At 56.7% G+C, this 20,005-nt stretch overlaps 2 protein-coding genes across 2 annotated transcripts; both read left to right on the forward strand.

Annotated features, from left to right (window-relative positions):
• Nucleotides 1–256: 256 nt before the first annotated feature.
• On the forward strand, nt 257–2,766 carry LOC140250684 (PHD finger protein 7-like). The gene is given in 8 exon segments (XM_072333616.1): nt 257–376; nt 623–747; nt 935–1,151; nt 1,154–1,299; nt 1,478–1,588; nt 1,740–1,861; nt 2,027–2,186; nt 2,589–2,766. Coding segments are annotated over 8 exon segments (1,179 nt in total).
• Nucleotides 2,767–8,981: 6,215 nt separating this feature from the next.
• Nucleotides 8,982–11,491, forward strand: LOC140250753 (PHD finger protein 7-like). The gene is given in 8 exon segments (XM_072333746.1): nt 8,982–9,101; nt 9,348–9,472; nt 9,660–9,876; nt 9,879–10,024; nt 10,203–10,313; nt 10,465–10,586; nt 10,752–10,911; nt 11,314–11,491. Coding segments are annotated over 8 exon segments (1,179 nt in total).
• The last annotated feature ends 8,514 nt before the right edge of the window (nt 11,492–20,005 follow it).

Here is a 20,005-nt window from a genome sequence, read left to right on the forward strand (position 1 = left end):
CAGCTGGCACAGCCGGCACAGAGCAGCCCCTGGGACAGCCCAGGGGGCACCTGGCCCCGCAAGGCGCTCACTGCTGTTACTCTCTCCTCTCCAGCATGCGTGCTTTGTGGCCGAGTGGATGAGGACTCGGGCATCCTTGGCTGCAAAGTAGAGATTGATGGATTGTACATCCATGAGTTTTGTGTGGTGAGTTCCCTTGTGGCTCCTGCCACCTGCCTCCAACCAGTGATTCCCTCCTTTCTGCCCCAACTAGACCATGCTCTTTCCCCTTGTACAGATATTTGCCAGCGGCCTTTGTCAATACATGGAAGGCAGCAACGAGGCACGTTTTTGTGCAGAAGACATCACACGCACAGTGAGGGAGGCAGAGCAGAAGGTGAGCACTGGACTGGAACAGGGAGCTTGGTGCCAGGAGAGCTTAGCCTGGTCCCAAGAAAGCAATCCCAGCCCCTCCTCTCAGCTCCAGGAGACACTCCTGCACTTGCAGACCAGCCCTGTTCACCAGGCAGCTCTGCAGAGTGCCACCCAGCCCTGCCCGCATCCTGCGCCCTGCCCAGAGGTGCGGGGCCTGCTGCGTAGGCCCTGAGCCTGCAGCTGATGGGGGCTGCTCTGCTCTTTCCAGCTCTGCTTCGTCTGTGGCAGTTCGGGGGCCACCGTCATCTGCGCAGAGCCGGGATGTGAGCAGAGCTTCCATCTGCCCTGCGCCTATGAGGGTCAATGCGTCACCCAGTTCTTTGGAGCGCTCAGGTAAGGGCCGCCAGGTGTGGCCTGTGGCTTCCAACCCTGCTGTCAGCACCAGCCACAGCAGCGAGGAACGCGCTGTGAACCTCCCAGCAGCCTGACAGAGCCAGAGCCAAGGCCTGGGGCTCCTTCCCGTTCCTCTGCCCTCCTTGCAGCCCTTCTCACCTCGCCCATCCCTTCCATCTTCCCCCAGGGCCTTCTGCAGGGAGCACAGCCCGCAGCAGGCAGTGCAGGCAGAACCGGCGCCGGACACGACCTGCATCATCTGCATGGAGCCTGTGGGTGACAGCAGGTCGTACGGCACCATGGTGTGCCCAGCCTGCCAACACGCCTGGTTCCACCGGGCCTGCGTCCAGGTAGGAGCCCTCCCCTTGAGCTGCAGCACCGCAGGCGCTCAGCAGCACCAAGCAGCACTCAGCTCACACCCACACTGCTTGTGTTTCTGCTGCAGGAACAGGCACTGAGCGCAGGGATTTATTGCTTCCGGTGCCCCCACTGCAGAGACAAGGAATCTTTTCTGCGAGAGATGCTGAATGTGGGGATCCGAATCCCATTCAGGTTGGTGTCCTTCGGACAGCTCTTGAGATGCCTGGCCCTTGGCAGCCATTAACATGGGCCTGAGCATCATTGGGAATCTGAAAGCAGGGATAAGGTGGATGGGGATGGATGGATTTCAGGGGTTAGTTTCAGTCCTGGGCCAGTGAGTGCTCATCACATTCCCTCCCTTCTCTGGCAGAAAACCAACATGGGATGACAACTATACCTATTCATCCCTGGGTGTTCGGTACGAGCGCTGCGTGGCCATCAACTGCCTTTACCCCCTTGGCAGAGGGCATTCAGGAGAGGGGTGAGTGAGCTCAGCTGCCCTCTGGGGCTCTGCGTGGCATCGCAGCCTCACCACAGGCTGGGGGAGCACAGACTGAGCACCAGAGCTGTGCCGGGCACTCCCTGGCTCAGGGCACTTTGTGCTCACGGCCACAACCCGTTGCTTTCCACAGACCTTGGGAGATGCTCCTCTGCAGCTCCTGTGCTGCACGAGCCACACACCGCCGCTGTTCCCAGCTGAGTAACAGCACAACCAGCTGGGAGTGCGACAGCTGTGCTGCTGGAGAGGGCACCGGTAAGAGGCAAACAGCCGCGTGCTGCTGGGCTGGGGACAGGCGAGGCCTGGCAGCGGCTGCTCAGAGCGGCCTTGCTCAAATCCCTCCAGCCCGGGACAAACGGGAGCCAGTTCCACCCCATGGCTGGAATTCCATCCTGCTCACCTTCCTGCCTCCCCTTACAGCCTCCAGCACCAGATCACGTCTTGCTGGCCTCGGCACCACCAGCCAGCAGGGACTGCGGCCATCCCGAGGATCCTCAACAGAGAGCAGCAGCTCCAGCACCTCCATCCAGGCACCATCGGGGCCAGCTCACCGCTCCGGTGTGCCTGAGAGCAGCGACCTGTCCATCCAGCGAAGGACAGACCGCAGGAGAATCGCTCCACGTGCACGCCGGGATGCAAACAGCTTGAATGAGTCCCGGGGACGCCGTGGAAGAACCCGCAGTGCTGCCCCGATTGCCGGGAGCAGCAGCACAGACTCTGCCAGCCAGGGGACATCTTGGTCCTCGAGGCGCTGCCCTGCACTAAGATACAACCGCAGGTGCAGGCAGGGACAGCGGGCCCGGACAAGAAGCCGCTCTCCGTTGCGGCGCCGGGCCCCAGAATCGCCGAGCCGGCCCCAGAGACACCATGGACGCAGGCAGACAGCAACCCCAGGTGCTCAGAGCTGCACCCGCAGCTCCTGCACATCGGCAGCACCGGGGTCCTCCAGGGCTTCCACAACGGCCCACGGAAGCCCATGCAGACATCCGGGGCGGGCCCGCACTCGCAGCCGCTCGCCTCTCCATCGCCGGGCTGCGGACACCGACAGCCAGTCCCGAAGACGCCGCACCAGCCGGTCCAGGCGGCGAGGGCCAGCCCAGGGGCGGAGCCGCTCCCGGGTACCACGTCGGGCCCAGCACATCACCGGCCGGCCCTGCTGATGCGGTAGGAGCAGCCATCTACAAGCTCCGTTCCAACCTCTTACCCTAAACCCCATCCCTAATCCTATCCAATGTCATCCAAACCCATCTCAATAAAACTTAATTCCCTTATGCCACTGTCAGTTTTGTTCTTCTTTGCCTTTCCCGAGGTGGGCAGCTTTAGGGCCTGGATCCGCGGGCTTCCCTTCCCCAGCACCCAACCCATTCCTTCCTCCCCACAGCCCAGTTCATGCTGAGCTGGGTTCTGGCCCCGACTCCAGCGGGGCGCAACGTTTCCTACACGCACTGTGGAGGAGGCCAGGCTGGCAGCTGCAGCCCCGTTCTGGGGCACACATCTTCCACACACTCTAGAAACCTCCCAGGCTGCTGCTTGTGCACCGTTCTGTATTTCCAGCATAGATCGGGGAAGTCCAAGTCCCCCATGGGAACAAATTCTGCCAGCTGCTCATAGAGCGCCTCGTCCATTTATTCATCCTGGTTAGGTGCTCTATAACAGACCGCCACAAGGCTGTCAGCTTTGTTGGCTTTCCCCTTGATCCACATGGACTCAACATTATTATTCCCAGGCCCAAACTCAGCAACACACTCTTATAGAGCCCTTATGCCCCTTCTTCCTTGCCTCTCCCTTCTGAAGAGTTTATTGCCCTTCACTGCAGGAATACAGTCATGAGAATTGTCCGGCACTGTCTCATCAATGGCAACAAACTCACAGTTTGCCTGATGCACAATGGCTTCCAGCTCCTCCTGCTTGCTGCCCATGCTTTGTGCACTGGTGTAGAGGACTCAGCTGAGTCACTGGCCTCCCCCCCAAACCCATCATTGCTCCCTCAGGCTCATCTAGCAAACCTCGTTTCATCCCTTTCCCCCTTCATACCTAGTTTAAAGCCCCAGCTCCTGGGCTTGGGATCCACTTTTCCTTTTGAGACAGATGGAACCTGTCGCCTCCCGATCCAGCGACAAGTTAAGGCTGCCGTGTGAAAGTACCGTGCCTCAGCACACGGGGAACAGACAGAACTCACACACAGTGCATAACGCCGAAAGTACAAGTTTAATGCCTCACAACAAACCCTATATAGTGGTCCAGGTGACCGCCCCTGTGTGACACTCGTGACCTCCCTGACTCCACCCTAGGTGCACGCAGGCACCACCTACCCAATACCCAACATCTCCCCCCTCTTTATCATCTGCAAGTCCCTGTAAAGGTTTCCCCGCTTACTCCCTGTTACCCCAAAGTTGATTCTCACATTTAAGGCTATTCCGCAAACAAATCAAACATTAAACATATGCAAAGAACAATTAAGCCGTCACAATAACATACCAAAGAGATGCAGCTGCAGCGCCTACAAACCTGAAAACACATAACAGCTATCTGCCTAACAGTTTTTGAAATGCTGTATGGCAATACCTAGTCAACACGAAAAGAACAATGCATTCAAGTTCAAGATAACAGCACAGTACACAATGGAGTTACAGTTTTTCCAAGTTCAGTGTAACACTATTGTAAAGAATCTTCATGGCATTCCAGATCAGTCCAGTGTGCATTACAAATATCACACTCCATAACCAAATAACAAGACACAAACATACTGGTTGTGCAGAATCGTTCCAAATGTCCACTGCTGGGGAATTATCCAGGAACAAGGTCTCCCCCGCTCACGAACTATCAGTCTGGCATGAAGGCTGGATTCCCAGTTCGTACCTTCAGGCACATTGGGAGCAACGCTGTCTCATGTGCTGTTACCAGCAAGCTGCTGGCCAGTGTTGACGTCAAATCAGTGGCTGCACTGGAGACATTAACCAAGGAGACGTTGACCAAAACCTGGTGCTGAAATGTTCGGATCCTCACGGTGCGCAGGATGGCTCGTCGTTTGGTGCTGGCTTAACCCAACGTGCCGGCAGCCAGCGGGGCCCACTTGGGGTCCCGACACAGGCGTATCCCCTGCCCATGACAAGGAGTGGCATAGAGACTGGGAGCCATGGCCCTCCGTCAGGTCTGATCAGGACCTGACCTATTGGAGTCCGTTCAGTCAGCTGATGGTCTCCCATCCGATTCTCCAGACGATTTAAACTGAACAGTGCACACAGGAGGAGAGCATGTGGGCACAGCTCAGGCCCCTCCAGCCCTCCCCCCTCTTTAAGCACACGAAGAAGCACCCTTCAAGGTCTGATGTGCACGCTCCACAATAGCCTGGCCGGTGCAACAACAACTGAAATGTGAAACATCTAGAGTTCACCCCTGCAGGAAACGTGTTAGCCGAATGGCAACCTGGGCAATTCTGTACAACATCACATGCAACAACAACTGAAATGTAAAACATCCTGTGCAGTGACCATGCTGACTGCTGGAACCGCCCACGTGACACTTCAGCAGCGGCACACAGACCAACCGCAGCCATGCAGCAAGCAGCACCAGCACACACTGATTCCCCCCCACAACCCCGGACGCCGTCCCGACCACCCCTCCCACAAACTGCACCGTTGGCTCCAGCGGCCACTCTCCAGGCCAAGATCACAATGGGAGTGTGGCAACGTCTGCAGCAGTATCCACCAGAAACTCCAGGGTCGTATGGGGTCAACAAACCAACAATGTCTATGCAGACCCGGAGACCCCCAGCTCCGCAACCTACTAGCACTGAATAACACAATCTACGGGCATTTATCTCAGGGATCAGATCGCACCCGGTCAGAATGCATTCTTGTGCCTTGATGGTCCAGAGTTCAGCAGCCTTTGCTGCTTCCCTCCCCAAGTCCCGACCACTCGGACTCCTAAAGGCTTTATTCCGACAGCGCAAGGATGCCTCACTGCCTGAGGCTGACAGCTTTTTTATCTGCGTTAACTCCGTTTCAAAGTCTGCCTCTTCCCCGCTAGTCGAGAACTCCTCGGCGCCACTCCGTTCTGCTTCCCCTCTCTTCTCTGTTTCCTCAGAGACCTTTTGTTGAGGGTACGGGGGTGGCATAGCGGAGAACACAGGCGGCTGAATAGGGGCAGCCGCGTCCGCCACCAGTCCTGGCAGTTTCTCCCCCGGAAAATAGATAAACCCTCGCCCCCCCATAGCCCACAGCCCTCCCGACTCATCCTCCCCCCACTTCAAATGTCCCATGGGGGGAGCAGAGGGGGCTGTTGGAATCTGTAAAAAGGCTAATAATGGGGTTTTCTCCTCAGCTATTGAGGCCCTTTGTTTCTCTAACTCTTCTACCGAGTCTCCCTCTTTTGTCTCCTCTCGATCATCTAGCTCCTGTCGTTGAGTCTTCTCCTCCTCCTCCCCTTCAGAATCAATAGGCCCCAACGAGGTGTTAACGGCTCGCCATAGCTCCTGCTCCCCCTTGGCCGATCTAGTTAACTTTCTAAGAGCGCCAAGGGCGGGTAGCAGCTTCTGCGCCTCCTCGTCCCCTGCACAAGCTCGCTCAAAGAGCTCCTTGCTTGCTTTCTCTAATGCCGACCGACTCACACAGTGAGAAACTTCGTCAGCCAGACCTCTCCGCATCATCCACTTAATAAGCGGATCGAGGTCCTCATCATCCACTTCACACCACACCCGTGAAGCCATCCCCCACAGCATACTCCCCCACTGTCCCATAATCAGAACTATAATGGAGTTGCTGTCTCACACACACCGGTCTGGACCACTCTCACCACATCACGTCGGGGTCACCAATTGTCTCCTCCCGATCCGGCGACAAGTTAAGGCTGCCGTGTCAAAGTACCGTGCCTCAGCACACAGGGAACAGACAGGACTCACACACAGTGCGTAACGCCAAAAGTACAAGTTTAATGCCTCACAACAAACCCTATATAGTGGTCCAGGTGACCGCCCCTGTGTGACACTCGTGACCTCCCTGACTCCACCCCAGGTGCACGCAGGCACCACCTACCCAATACCCAACAGAACACGTCTGCAGCCATCAGGCCAGGTGCCAATTAAATCACCTCGTGTCAAAGAAACCCTGGAATTCCTGCAAAAATGCTGGAATTTAGTCAAATTAATTCTTTATGTCCTTCAAAGCTGATCTAGTTTTCTTTCTGAAACTTTCTTCTTGTGACTCTTTTTGAGAGGGCAGCTGCAGTGTGTGTAAGCCTCATTCAGTGACAGGGAAAGGTGAAACTCAGCTGCTTAAAACTTTGCAACTCTTTAAAAACTCTTTGCACCTGGACTGTTTGTCTGTAGGTCCCCTGCTACAGCAGATGGGTGCAATTGGCAGCAGTGTTTTCTGCAGTGTGCAACTTCTTTGATTCTGTATCAAGATGAAACCAAGAGAGAAGAAGAACGGGAGCCCAAACCAGGCAGTACTACAGTGAATGGCCTGTACATGGAGTCAGGGCTGCCCCATGGACACAATTCAGCACATGCTCTTGTAAGACATCATATGGCTGGTGATTGCACAGCCATTCCACTGGCCATTACTAAATCATAGATGACAGCATCACAGAATGGTCATGGCTCAGCCCTGCACAGCTCTGCCTCAGCCTCACTATTGTGGTGGGCAGCCACAGTGTTTTTGCCAATGGAAGGCTGCTCCCTGCTGCACTCAGAGAAGAAACCTCACAGGAACAGCACTCGTTTGTGTTACAGCACACACGCACCCCACCACTGCTGCTCCTGCCCTGTAACAACCCGATGCTTAACCAACAGGTTAGCTTTTTCCATTGCCAGAGAAATACGGGCTACAGATTAGGGACACTCATACGAAAATAACACCCTTGTGCTGATTTACTGGCACTCCTAACATCTTTAATGAGAATGCCTGGGTACCAACGGGTGCAAGCAATTGTTTGCATTGCAGTACTAACACCACTGAGGAAATCAGGCTTAGCGGAGGTCTCACTTCATGGAACTCCCGGAAAGGTGTTCCATGGTGGGAGTCGGCCTCTTCTCCCAGGTAACAGCGATGGGACCAGAGGGAACGGCCTCAAGTTGCAACAGTGGAGGTCCCTGTTGGATAATAGGAAGAACGTCTGGGCTGAAAGAGCAGTCGGGCACCGGCACAGCTGCCCGGGGAGCTGGGGGAGTCAGCGTCCATGGAGGTGCTCCAGAAGCGTGGGGATGTGGCCCTGAGGGACGTGGGCAGTGGGCAGCTGGGGGGTGGTCGGTGGGACTTGGTGATCTTAGAGGTCTTTGCCAACCATAGAGATGCTGTGATTCTGTGAGTCGTTCATTGCAATGAGTGGTACAACTATCAGCGGGCAACAGCCCGCAGGCAGAGCCTGGAGAACATCACGGCAAGACGTAAACGCTCGACTGGGACACTGCTGGAGCCACAGGCCCCGTAGCGTTCAGGTGGGGCCAGGAGGGTGGATGTGCCGCCCAGTGCCTTCGGCAGCAACAACACGCCGGGTTCCAGCAGGGCTGCTTCCGGCACCGGGCCCCTCACTGTGCGCTGGCTGCAAGAGCCACCTCCCCCCTGCAGCCCCTCCATCTCCAGCTGCAGCACCATTCCCTCATGGCCAAGGGCATCTAGACGTGGTGCATGACCACCCACACTGGCACTCGGCAGAGCTCGACCAGGCGACACCAAGCTGAGCCTGTAGCTGTGCTGCTGTAACCGTGCCACCCTCTGTGACACCATCACACCTCCCAGGGCTGAGGGCACCCATGAATGACATCAGAATGGAACGGCCATTGTGACGCGCGGGCTGCGGAACAGAGCTGAGGCTGTGGGGCTCAGTCCCAGCTCAGTGCGACTTGGTGAGGTGAGCAGGGAGGAAGGGGCTGCCTGAGGCTGCCAAGGGAGGGCGGCCGGTTCCCCAGCGCTCGGGGGCTTGAGCTGCCAACTCATCCTCATCCCTCTTCTCCCATAGGTTTGCACGCAGAGGACGGAGCCCAGCAGTGATGGGACAGAAACTCTGCAAGTGGTTGCGGTCGACGCGCACGGAGTGTGCGGAGACACAGGAGGCTGTCGGCTCGGAAGAGCCAGGTGAGAGCCAAGTATCCCTGCATGCACGGCCTGCGGCCCTGCCCCTCAGCTGGCACAGCCGGCACAGTGCAGCCCCTGGGACAGCCCAGGGGGCACCTGGCCCCGCAAGGCGCTCACTGCTGTTACTCTCTCCTCTCCAGCATGCGTGCTTTGTGGCCGAGTGGATGAGGACTCGGGCATCCTTGGCTGCAAAGTAGAGATTGATGGATTGTACATCCATGAGTTTTGTGTGGTGAGTTCCCTTGTGGCTCCTGCCACCTTCCTCCCGCCAGTGATTCCCTCCTTTCTGCCCCAACTAGACCATGCTCTTTCCCCTTGTACAGATATTTGCCAATGGCCTTTGTCAGTACATGGAAGGCAGCAACGAGGCACGTTTTTGTGCAGAAGACATCACACGCACAGTGAGGGAGGCAGAGCAGACGGTGAGCACTGGACCGGAACAGGGAGCTTGGTGCCAGGAGAGCTTAGCCTGGTCCCAAGAAAGCAATCCCAGCCCCTCCTCCCAGCTCCAGGAGACACTCCTGCTCTTGCAGACCAGCCCTGTTCACCAGGCAGCTCTGCAGAGTGCCGCCCAGCCCTGCCCGCATCCTGCGCCCTGCCCAGAGGTGCGGGGCCCGCTGCGTAGGCCCTGAGCCTGCAGCTGATGGGGGCTGCTCTGCTCTTTCCAGCTCTGCTTCGTCTGTGGCAGTTCGGGGGCCACTGTCATCTGCGCAGAGCCGGGATGTGAGCGGAGCTTCCATCTGCCCTGCGCCTATGAGGGTCAATGCGTCACCCAGTTCTTCGGAGCGCTCAGGTAAGGGCTGCCAGGTGTGGCCTGTGGCCTCCAACCCTGCTGTCAGCACCAGCCAAAGCAGCGAGGAACGTGCTGTGAACCTCCCAGCAGCCTGACAGAGCCAGAGCCAAGGCCTGGGGCTCCTTCCCGTTCCTCTGCCCTCCTCGCAGCCCTTCTCACCTCGCCCATCCCTTCCATCTTCCCCCAGGGCCTTCTGCTGGGAGCACAGCCCGCAGCAGGCAGTGCAGGCAGAACCGGCGCCGGACACGACCTGCATCATCTGCATGGAGCCTGTGGGTGACAGCAGGTCGTACGGCACCATGGTGTGCCCAGCCTGCCAACACGCCTGGTTCCACCGGGCCTGCGTCCAGGTAGGAGCCCTCCCCTCGACCTGCAGCACCGCAGGCGCTCAGCAGCAACAAGCAGCACTCAGCTCACACCCACACTGCTTGTGTTTCTGCTGCAGGAACAGGCACTGAGCGCAGGGATTTATTGCTTCCGGTGCCCCCACTGCAGAGACAAGGAGTCCTTTCTACGAGAGATGCTGAATGTGGGGATCCGAATCCCATTCAGGTTGGTGTCCTTCAGACAGCTCTTGAGATGCCTGGCCCTTGGCAGCCATTAACGTGGGCCTGAGCATCATTGGGAAGCTGAAAGCAGGGATAAGGTGGATGGGGATGGATGGATTTCATGGGTTAGTTTCAGTTCTGGGCCAGTGAGTGCTCATCACATTCCCTCCCTTCTCTGGCAGAAAACCAACATGGGATGACAACTATACCTATTCATCCCTGGGTGTTCGGTACGAGCGCTGCGTGGCCATCAACTGCCTTTACCCCCTTGGCAGAGGGCATTCAGGAGAGGGGTGAGTGAGCTCAGCTGCCCTCTGGGGCTCTGCGTGGCATCGCAGCCTCACCACAGGCTGGGGGAGCACAGACTGAGCACCAGAGCTGTGCCGGGCACTCCCTGGCTCAGGGCACTTTGTGCTCACGGCCACAACCCGTTGCTTTCCACAGACCTTGGGAGATGCTCCTCTGCAGCTCCTGTGCTGCACGAGGCACACACCGCCGCTGTTCCCAGCTGAGTAACAGCACAACCAGCTGGGAGTGCGACAGCTGTGCTGCTGGAGAGGGCACCGGTAAGAGGCAAACAGCCGCGTGCTGCTGGGCTGGGGACAGGCGAGGCCTGGCAGCGGCTGCTCAGAGCGGCCTTGCTCAAATCCCTCCAGCCCGGGACAAACAGGAGCCAGTTCCACCCCATGGCTGGAATTCCATCCTGCTCACCTTCCTGCCTCCCCTTACAGCCTCCAGCACCAGATCACGTCTTGCTGGCCTCGGCACCACCAGCCAGCAGGGACTGCGGCCATCCCGAGGATCCTCAACAGAGAGCAGCAGCTCCGGCACCTCCATCCAGGCACCATCGGGGCCAGCTCACCGCTCCGGTGTGCCTGAGAGCAGCGGCCTGTCCATCCAGCGAAGGACAGACCGCAGGAGAATCGCTCCACGTGCTCGCCGGGATGCAAACAGCTTGAATGAGTCCCGGGGACGCCGTGGAAGAACCCGCAGTGCTGCCCCGATTGCCGGGAGCAGCAGCACAGACTCTGCCAGCCAGGGGACATCTCGGTCCTCGAGGCACTGCCCTGCACTAAGATACAACCGCAGGTGCAGGCAGGGACAGCGGGCCCGGACAAGAAGCCGCTCTCCGTTGCGGCGCCGGGCCCCAGTATCTCTGAGCCGGCCCCAGAGACACCGAGGGCGCAGGCAGACAGCAACCCCAGGTGCTCAGAGCTGCACCCGCAGCTCCTGCACATCGGCAGCACCGGGGTCCTCCAGGGCTTCCACAACAGCCGATGGAAGCCCATGCAGACATCCGGGGCGGGCCCGCACGCGCAGCCGCTCGCCTCTCCATCGCCGGGCTGTGGAGACCAACAGCCAGCCCCGAAGACGCCGCACCAGCCGGTCCAGGCGGCGAGGGCCAGCCCAGGGGCGGAGCCGCTCCCGGGTACCACGTCGGGCCCAGCACATCACCGGCCGGCCCTGCTGATGCGGTAGGAGCAGCCGTATGCAAGCTCCCACCCAGGCTCTAACCCTAAACCCTGACCCTAATCCTATCCAATGTCATCTAAATCCATCTCAATAAAACTTAATTCCCTTATACCACTGTCAGTTTTGTTCTTCTTTGCCTTTCCCGAGGTGGGCAGCTTTAGGGCCTGGATCCGCGGGCTTCCCTTCCCCAGCACCCAACCCATTCCTTCCTCCCCGCAGCCCGGTTCATGCTGAGCTGGGTTCTGGCCCCAACTCCAGCGGGGCACAACGTTTCCAACGCACACCGTGGAGGAGGCCAGGCTGGCAGCTGCAGCCCCGTTCTGGGGCACACATCTTCCACACACTCTAGAAACCTCCCAGGCTGCTGCTTGTGCACCGTTCTGTATTTCCAGCATAGATCGGGGAAGTCCAAGTCCCCCATGGGAACAAATTCTGCCAGCTGCTCATAGAGCGCCTCGTCCATTTATTCATCCTGGTTAGGTGCTCTTTAACAGACCGCCACAAGGCTGTCAGCTTTGTTGGCTTTCCCCTTGATCCACATGGACTCAACATTATTATTCCCAGGCCCAAACTCAGCAACACACTCTTATAGAGCCCTTATGCTCCTTCTTCCTTGCCTCTCCCTTCTGAAGAGTTTATTGCCCTTCACTGCAGGAATACAGTCATGGGAATTGTCCGACACTGTCTCATCAATGGCAACGAAGTCACAGTTTGCCTGATGCACAATGGCTTCCAGCTCCTCCTGCTTGTTGCCCATGCTTTGTGCACTGGTGTAGAGGACTCAGCTGAGTCACTGGCCTCCCCCCCAAACCCATCATTGCTCCCTCAGGCTCATCTAGCAAACCTCGTTTCATCCCTTTCTCCCTCCATACCTAGTTTAAAGCCCCAGCTCCTGGGCTTGGGATCCACTTTTCCTTTTGAGACAGATGGAACCCGTCTGCAGCCATCAGGCCAGGTGCCAATTAAATCACCTCGTGTCAAAGAAACCCTGGAATTCCTGCAAAAATGCTGGAATTTAGTCAAATTAATTCTTTATGTCCTTCAAAGCTGATCTAGTTTTCTTTCTGAAACTTTCTTCTTGTGACTCTTTTTGAGAGGGCAGCTGCAGTGTGTGTAAGCCTCATTCAGTGACAGGGAAAGGTGAAACTCAGCTGCTTAAAACTTTGCAACTCTTTAAAAACTCTTTGCACCTGGACTGTTTGTCTGTAGGTCCCCTGCTACAGCAGATGGGTGCAATTGGCAGCAGTGTTTTCTGCAGTGTGCAACTTCTTTGATTCTGTATCAAGATGAAACCAAGAGAGAAGAAGAACGGGAGCCCAAACCAGGCAGTACTACAGTGAATGGCCTGTACATGGAGTCAGGGCTGCCCCATGGACACAATTCAGCACATGCTCTTGTAAGACATCATATGGCTGGTGATTGCACAGCCATTCCACTGGCCATTACTAAATCATAGATGACAGCATCACAGAATGGTCATGGCTCAGCCCTGCACAGCTCTGCCTCAGCCTCACTATTGTGGTGGGCAGCCACAGTGTTTTTGCCAATGGAAGGCTGCTCCCTGCTGCACTCAGAGAAGAAACCTCACAGGAACAGCACTCGTTTGTGTTACAGCACACACGCACCCCACCACTGCTGCTCCTGCCCTGTAACAACCCGATGCTTAACCAACAGGTTAGCTTTTTCCATTGCCAGAGAAATACGGGCTACAGATTAGGGACACTCATACGAAAATAACACCCTTGTGCTGATTTACTGGCACTCCTAACATCTTTAATGAGAATGCCTGGGTACCAACGGGTGCAAGCAATTGTTTGCATTGCAGTACTAACACCACTGAGGAAATCAGGCTTAGCGGAGGCCTCACTTCATGGAACTCCCGGAAAGGTGTTCCATGGTGGGAGTCGGCCTCTTCTCCCAGGTAACAGCGATGGGACCAGAGGGAACGGCCTCAAGTTGCAACAGTGGAGGTCCCTGTTGGATAATAGGAAGAACGTCTGGGCTGAAAGAGCAGTCGGGCACCGGCACACCTGCCCGGGGAGCTGGGGTAGTCAGCGTCCATGGAGGTGCTCCAGAAGCGTGGGGATGTGGCCCTGAGGGACGTGGGCAGTGGGCAGCTGGGGGGTGGTCGGTGGGACTTGGTGATCTTAGAGGTCTTTGCCAACCATAGAGATGCTGTGATTCTGTGAGTCGTTCATTGCAATGAGTGGTACAACTATCAGCGGGCAACAGCCCGCAGGCAGAGCCTGGAGAACATCACGGCAAGACGTAAACGCTCGACTGGGACACTGCTGGAGCCACAGGCCCCGTAGCGTTCAGGTGGGGCCAGGAGGGTGGATGTGCCGCCCAGTGCCTTCGGCAGCAACAACACGCCGGGTTCCAGCAGGGCTGCGTCCGGCACCGGGCCCCTCACTGTGCGCTGGCTGCAAGAGCCACCTCCCCCCTGCAGCCCCTCCATCTCCAGCTGCAGCACCATTCCCTCATGGCCAAGGGCATCTAGACGTGGTGCATGACCACCCACACCGGCACTCACCCAGCTCAGTGTGACTTGGTGAGGTGAGCAGGGAGGAAGGGGCTGCCTGAGGCTGTCGAGGGAGGGAGGCCGGTTCCCCAGCGCTCGGGGGCCTGAGCCACCAACTCAGCCTCGTCCCTCTTCTCCCATAGGTTTGCACGCAGAGGACGAGGCCCATCAGCGATGGGACAGACACTCTGCTCTTGGTTTCGCTCCATACAGCAGGATGTCGGCTCGGAAGAGCCAGGTGAGAGCCAAGTATTCCTGTATGCACGGCCTGCAGCCCCTCAGCTGGCACAGCCGGCACAGAGAAGCCCCTGGGACAGCCCAGGGGGCACCTGGCCCCGCAAGGCGCTCACTGCTGTTACTCTCTCCTCTCCAGCATGCGTGCTCTGTGGCCTAGAGGATGAGGACTCGGGCATCCTTGGGTACAATCAGAGCTTTCGCACATTGTCTTACCACGAGTTTTGTGCGGTGAGTTCCCTGGTGGCTCCTGCCACCTTCCTCCCACCAGTGATTCCCTCCTTTCTGCCCTAACTAGACCGTGCTCTTTCCTCCTGTACAGCGATTTGCCAGCGGTCTTTGTGAAAACGTGCAAGATAACAACGAGGCACCTTTTCATTTTGAAGACCTGACGCGCACAGTGAGGGAGGCGGAGCAGAAGGTGAGCACTGGACCGGAACAGGGAGCTTGGTGCCAGGAGAGCTTAGCCTCGTCCCAAGAAAGCAATCCCAGCCCCTCCTCCCAGCTCCAGGAGACATTCCTGCTCTTGCAGACCAGCCCTGTTCACCAGGCAGCTCTGCAGAGTGCCACCCAGCCCTGCCCGCATCCTGCGCCCTGCCCAGAGGTGCGGGGCCCGCTGCCTAGGCCCTGAGCCTGCAGCTGATGGGGGCTGCTCTGCTCTTTCCAGCTCTGCTTCGTCTGTGGCAGTTCGGGGGCCACCGTCACCTGCGCGGACCCGGACTGTGAGCGGACCTTCCACCTCCCCTGTGCCTATGAAGGACAGTGTGTCACCCAGTACTTTGGGGAGTTCAGGTAAGAGCTGCCAGGTGTGGCCTGTGGCCTCCAACCCTGCTGTCAGCACCAGCCAAAGCAGCGAGGAACGCGCTGTGAACCTCCCAGCAGCCTGACAGAGCCAGAGCCAAGGCCTGGGGCTCCTTCCCGTTCCTCTGCCCTCCTCGCAGCCCTTCTCACCTCGCCCATCCCTTCCATCTTCCCCCAGGGCCTTCTGCTGGGAGCACAGCCCGCAGCAGGCAGTGCAGGCAGCACCAGAGCCAGAAACGACCTGCCTCATCTGCATGGAGCCCGTAGATGACAGCAGGTCATACGGCACCATGGTGTGCCCAGCCTGCCGACACGCCTGGTTGCACCGGGCCTGCGTCCAGGTAGGAGCCCTCCCCTCGACCTGCGGCACCGCAGGCGCTCAGCAGCACCAGGCCTGGCTCACACCCACACTGCTTGTGTTTCTGCTGCAGAGAATGGCCCTGAGCTCTGGGATTCGCCGGTTCCACTGCCCCAACTGCAGAGACACGGAGACGTTTCTGCAAGAAATGCTGAATGTGGGAATCCGAATCCCAGTCAGGTTGGTGTCCTTCAGCCAGCTCTTGAGATGTGAGGGCACAAGAGCTGTGCCTGCCCAAGGACTGCCCCGGCAGGCCTGGCCCTTGGCAGCCATTAACATGGGCCTATGTGTCAGTGAGAAGCTGGAACCCGGGAGAAGGTGGATGGGGATGGATGGATTTAAGGGGTTAGTTTCAGTCCTGGGCCAGTGAGTGCTCATCACATTCCCTCCCTTCTCTGGTAGAATTCCAAGACGGTGGGAAAACACCGCTTATACAGGACTGGCAGTATGGCACCGACGCTGCATGGCCAGCGACTGCCTTTACCCCCAAGGCAGACTGCGGTCAGGAGAGGGGTGAGTGAGCTCAGCTGCCCTCTGGGGCTCTGCGTGGCATCGCAGCCTCACCACAGGCTGGGGGAGCACAGACTGAGCACCAGAGCTGTGCCGGGCACTCCCTGGCTCAGGGCACTTTGAGCTCACGGTCACAACCCGTTGCTTTCCACAGGCCTTGGGAGCTGCTCCTCTGCAGCTCCTGTGCTGCACGAGGCACACACCGCCTCTGTTCCCACCTGAGCGACAGCACAACCAGATGGGAGTGCAACGCCTGTGCTGGAGAGGGCACCGGTAAGAGGCAAACAGCCGCGTGCTGCTGGGCTGGGGACAGGCGAGGCCTGGCAGCGGCTGCTCAGAGCGGCCTTGCTCAAATCCCTCCAGCCCGGGACAAACAGGAGCCAGTTCCACCCCATGGCTGGAATTCCATCCTGCTCACCTTCCTGCCTCCCCTTACAGCCTCCAGCACCAGCTCAGGTCTTGCTGGCCTCAGCACCACCAGCCAGCAGGGACTGCAGCCATCTCAGAGCTCTGTGGCAACAGAGAGCAGCAGCTCTGGCACCACCAGCCAGCAGGGACTGCAGCCATCTCAGAGCTCTTTGTCACCAGAGAGCAGCAGCTCCAGCACCTCCATCCAGGCACCATCGGGGCCAGATCACGGTTCCTGCGTGCCTGAGAGCAGCGGCCTGTCCATCCAGAGCAGGACGGACCGCAGGAGAATCACTGCACGTCAGCGCCGGGATGAAAACATCTTGAATGAGTCCCGGGGACGACGTAGGAGAACCCACAGTGCTGCTCTGATCGCCGAGAACAGCACAGACTCTGCCAGCCAGGGGACATCTCGGTCCTCTTGGCGCTGCCCTGCACTTGGATACAACCGCAGGTGCAGGCAGGGACAGCGGGCCCGGACAAGAAGCCGCTCTCCGTTGCGGCGCCGGGCCCCAGCATCTCCGAGCCGGCCCCAGAGACACCGAGGGAGCCGGCAGACAGCAACCCCAGGTGCTCAGAGCTGCACCCGCAGCTCCTGCACATCGGCAGCACCGGGGTCCTCCAGGGCTTCCCCAACGGCCCACGGAAGCCCATGCAGACATCCGGGGCGGGCCCGCACGCGCAGCCGCTCGCCTCTCCATCGCCGGGCTGCGGACACCGACAGCCAGCCCCGAAGACGCCGCACCAGCCGGTCCAGGCGGCGAGGGCCAGCCCAGGGGCGGAGCCGCTCCCGGGTACCACGTGGGGCCCAGCACATCACCGGCCGGCCCTGCTGATGCGGTAGGAGCAGCCGTATGCAAGCTCCCATCCAGTCTCTAACCCTAAACCCTAACCCTAATCCTATCCAATGTCATCCAAACCCATCTCAATAAAACTTAATTCCCTTATGCCACTGTCAGTTTTGTTCTTCTTTGCCTTTCTCGAGGTGGGCAGCTTTAGGGGAGTCAGAATCCATGGAGGTGCTCCAGCACCATGCGAATGCGGCACTGAGGGACATATGCAGTGGGCTGCTGGGGGGGATGGACTTGATGACCTTGGAGGTCTTTGCCAGTCTTCATTCCTTGACACGAGTATCCGATGGGTTTGGGATACATGTTTACCCACCTTCACTACTACTCACATGGAAGTCAATGCAAAGACAGCCTTAGTTTAGGTGAGGCTCCCACCAAGAATGCGTCCAGCCAGGGTAGTGCAGCGTTGTGGGAACAAACCAGCCAGCTGAACTCTGTGGTTTGGTGGTACAAATCCAAGCTAAGGGCTCTGAGCTGCTGTCACTCCACTCACCCCTGCTCCACAGCCAGGAGTGCCCAGCTACGGCAGCAAGTGCAGAGTCTGACAGTGCACGCTGTGCTTACATTGGGACCCCACTGTGTGCTGCCACTGCTGCATTTCAGTAAGGGTAAGCAACCCATGCATCAGTTTGGGGGTATTCTTTAATCGCTCTGCTCAATTAGAAACCCCACTTTGTGCCAAGCGTCTCAATAAGTGAAACTGCTCTTAAACATCACATCTCCTCACACACAGAAGGACAGAGAGTGTGCTAAGTTTGGACGCCTGACAGCATCCTTGTGAGCAAACAGCTGCGTGGTGATGTGAGCGGCTGCAGGCCAGGCTGTCCTGCACTGGATGAGCCCCAGCCAACCCCATGGCTTTTGCACAAGTGCAGTGCAGGCTTTGGAGCAAGTGTCCTTTTGTTTGTTCCTACACAGTCTGATGCTTTCTGGTCAGTTCTGTACACTGCAGCATGCAGTCTTTTAAAGCACAATAAATGTCAGATCAAGCCTTCCTTCAAGACACTGCTCAGCAGAGAAGGACCTGGGGGTCCTGATGGATGAGAAACTTAACATGAGCCAGCAGTGTGCTCTTGCAGCTCGGAAAGCAAATGGTACCCTGGGCTCCATCAGGAGAGGGGTGGCCAGCAGGGACAGGGAGGTGATTGGCCCTCTCTACTCTGCTCTTGTGAGGCCCCATCTGGAGTACTGTGTCCAAGTATGGAGCCCTCAGTACAAGAAAGACAGGGAACTGTTGTAAAAAGTCCAGAGGAGGGCCACCAAGATGATCGGGGGGCTGGAGCACCTCCCCTATGAGGATAGGCTGAGGGAGCTGGGCTTGTTCAGCCTGGAGAAAAGAAGGCTGTGGGGTGACCTCATTGCAGCCTTTCAGTACCTGAAGGGAACCTATAATCAGGAAGGGGAATAAACTCTTTGAAAGGGCTGATAATAGCAGGACAAGGGGAAATGGTTTTAAGTTGAAAGAGGGAAGATTTACATTGGATTTTAGGGGGAAGTTCTTTACTAGGAGAGTGGTGAGGTCCTGGAACAGGCTGCCCAAGGAGGTTGTGGATGTCCTGTCCCTGGAGGTGTTCAAGGCCAGGTTGGATGGGGCCCTGGGCAACCTGATCTAGTAAATGTGGAAGTTTGGTGGCTCTGCCAGACAGGGGGGTTGGAGCTTCATGATCCTTGAGGTCCCTTCTAACCCGGGTCATTCTGAGATTCTGTGATTTTGTGATTTGGAAAGCAGTTCAACCAAAAACATATTCCAGGTGACTCGAATAATTTTCCAAGGATGTGAATACCCTTATAAATAATATCAATAAATGAAATTAAGCTGGAATACAACATGACTCAAGGATGGATCTGACTGGCAGGTAGCCTATAAGTCATGAAAAAAAAAAAGGTAAGGTATCAACACTCCAGATTACATCTACATTGACTTGGTTTCCTCCTAAGTGTAAATAAAAATAATCAGGAAATTGATATTTCATGTCTGTCATTCTACTCATCACTTAATTCCCTCAACATGCAGTGCATCATCATCATTTAGCATATGGCATTAATTTTAAACATACTGTGACAGTTTTTGACACAGATTAATGATTTCATGGTAGCTTCTGTGCTAGTGACTGCTTTGATTTTTTTGGGAGAAATTTCTCCTGCAAGCATTAGGAAATGCAAAGGCCTGAGCACCAAGACCTGCTGTGCTTCTTTATTCCTGTTCATTCTGCTTTCAGTCTCTTTACCTAGAGAACCTTACAAACAGCAGAGAAACAGAAAAAAATGGCTATCATATTCCCCAACCTACACACCAATAGTGCATCATCTGCCTTAAGCCTTACAAGGGAAAGCTGAAGCTCTGACAGATGCATACACCAAGGCTGAAGTTAGTGGCATAGCAGCCTCTAACCCACACCCCATTACAGGAATCACACTCTGCCACAAAACAGACTCCATGCAAAACCACTGACAGCTGCATTAGCAAAGCACCTCATGGTTCTCTGTATGGCCATTGTGGTAGTACTAAACACTGCTGACATTTTTCTTCCCAGGGCAGGGGGAAGATATATTCAGCATGTAAGACAGTTTTATTACAACCATCTCTTAAATAATTTTGAAGTATGTTTGTCATTTTCTGTAAGTTATGCATGCCTCGGGAGCATAACCCTGTTAAAAACAGAAGGGTGGCTCTGACACGTAAGCTGAAGATATTTTAAAAGGCAGCTGAATAAGTGAGATGGCTCAGGAAATAAAATTGATAGACAGAACATCCTGAGCTAGAGGACAGCTCTTATTTCCTAACGCTTAATGAAAAAAGAATAAAAAAACATAATATTGTAAAATATG

Source organism: Excalfactoria chinensis, chromosome 1 (assembly GCF_039878825.1).
Source record: "Excalfactoria chinensis isolate bCotChi1 chromosome 1, bCotChi1.hap2, whole genome shotgun sequence".
NCBI lineage: Eukaryota > Metazoa > Chordata > Aves > Galliformes > Phasianidae > Excalfactoria > Excalfactoria chinensis.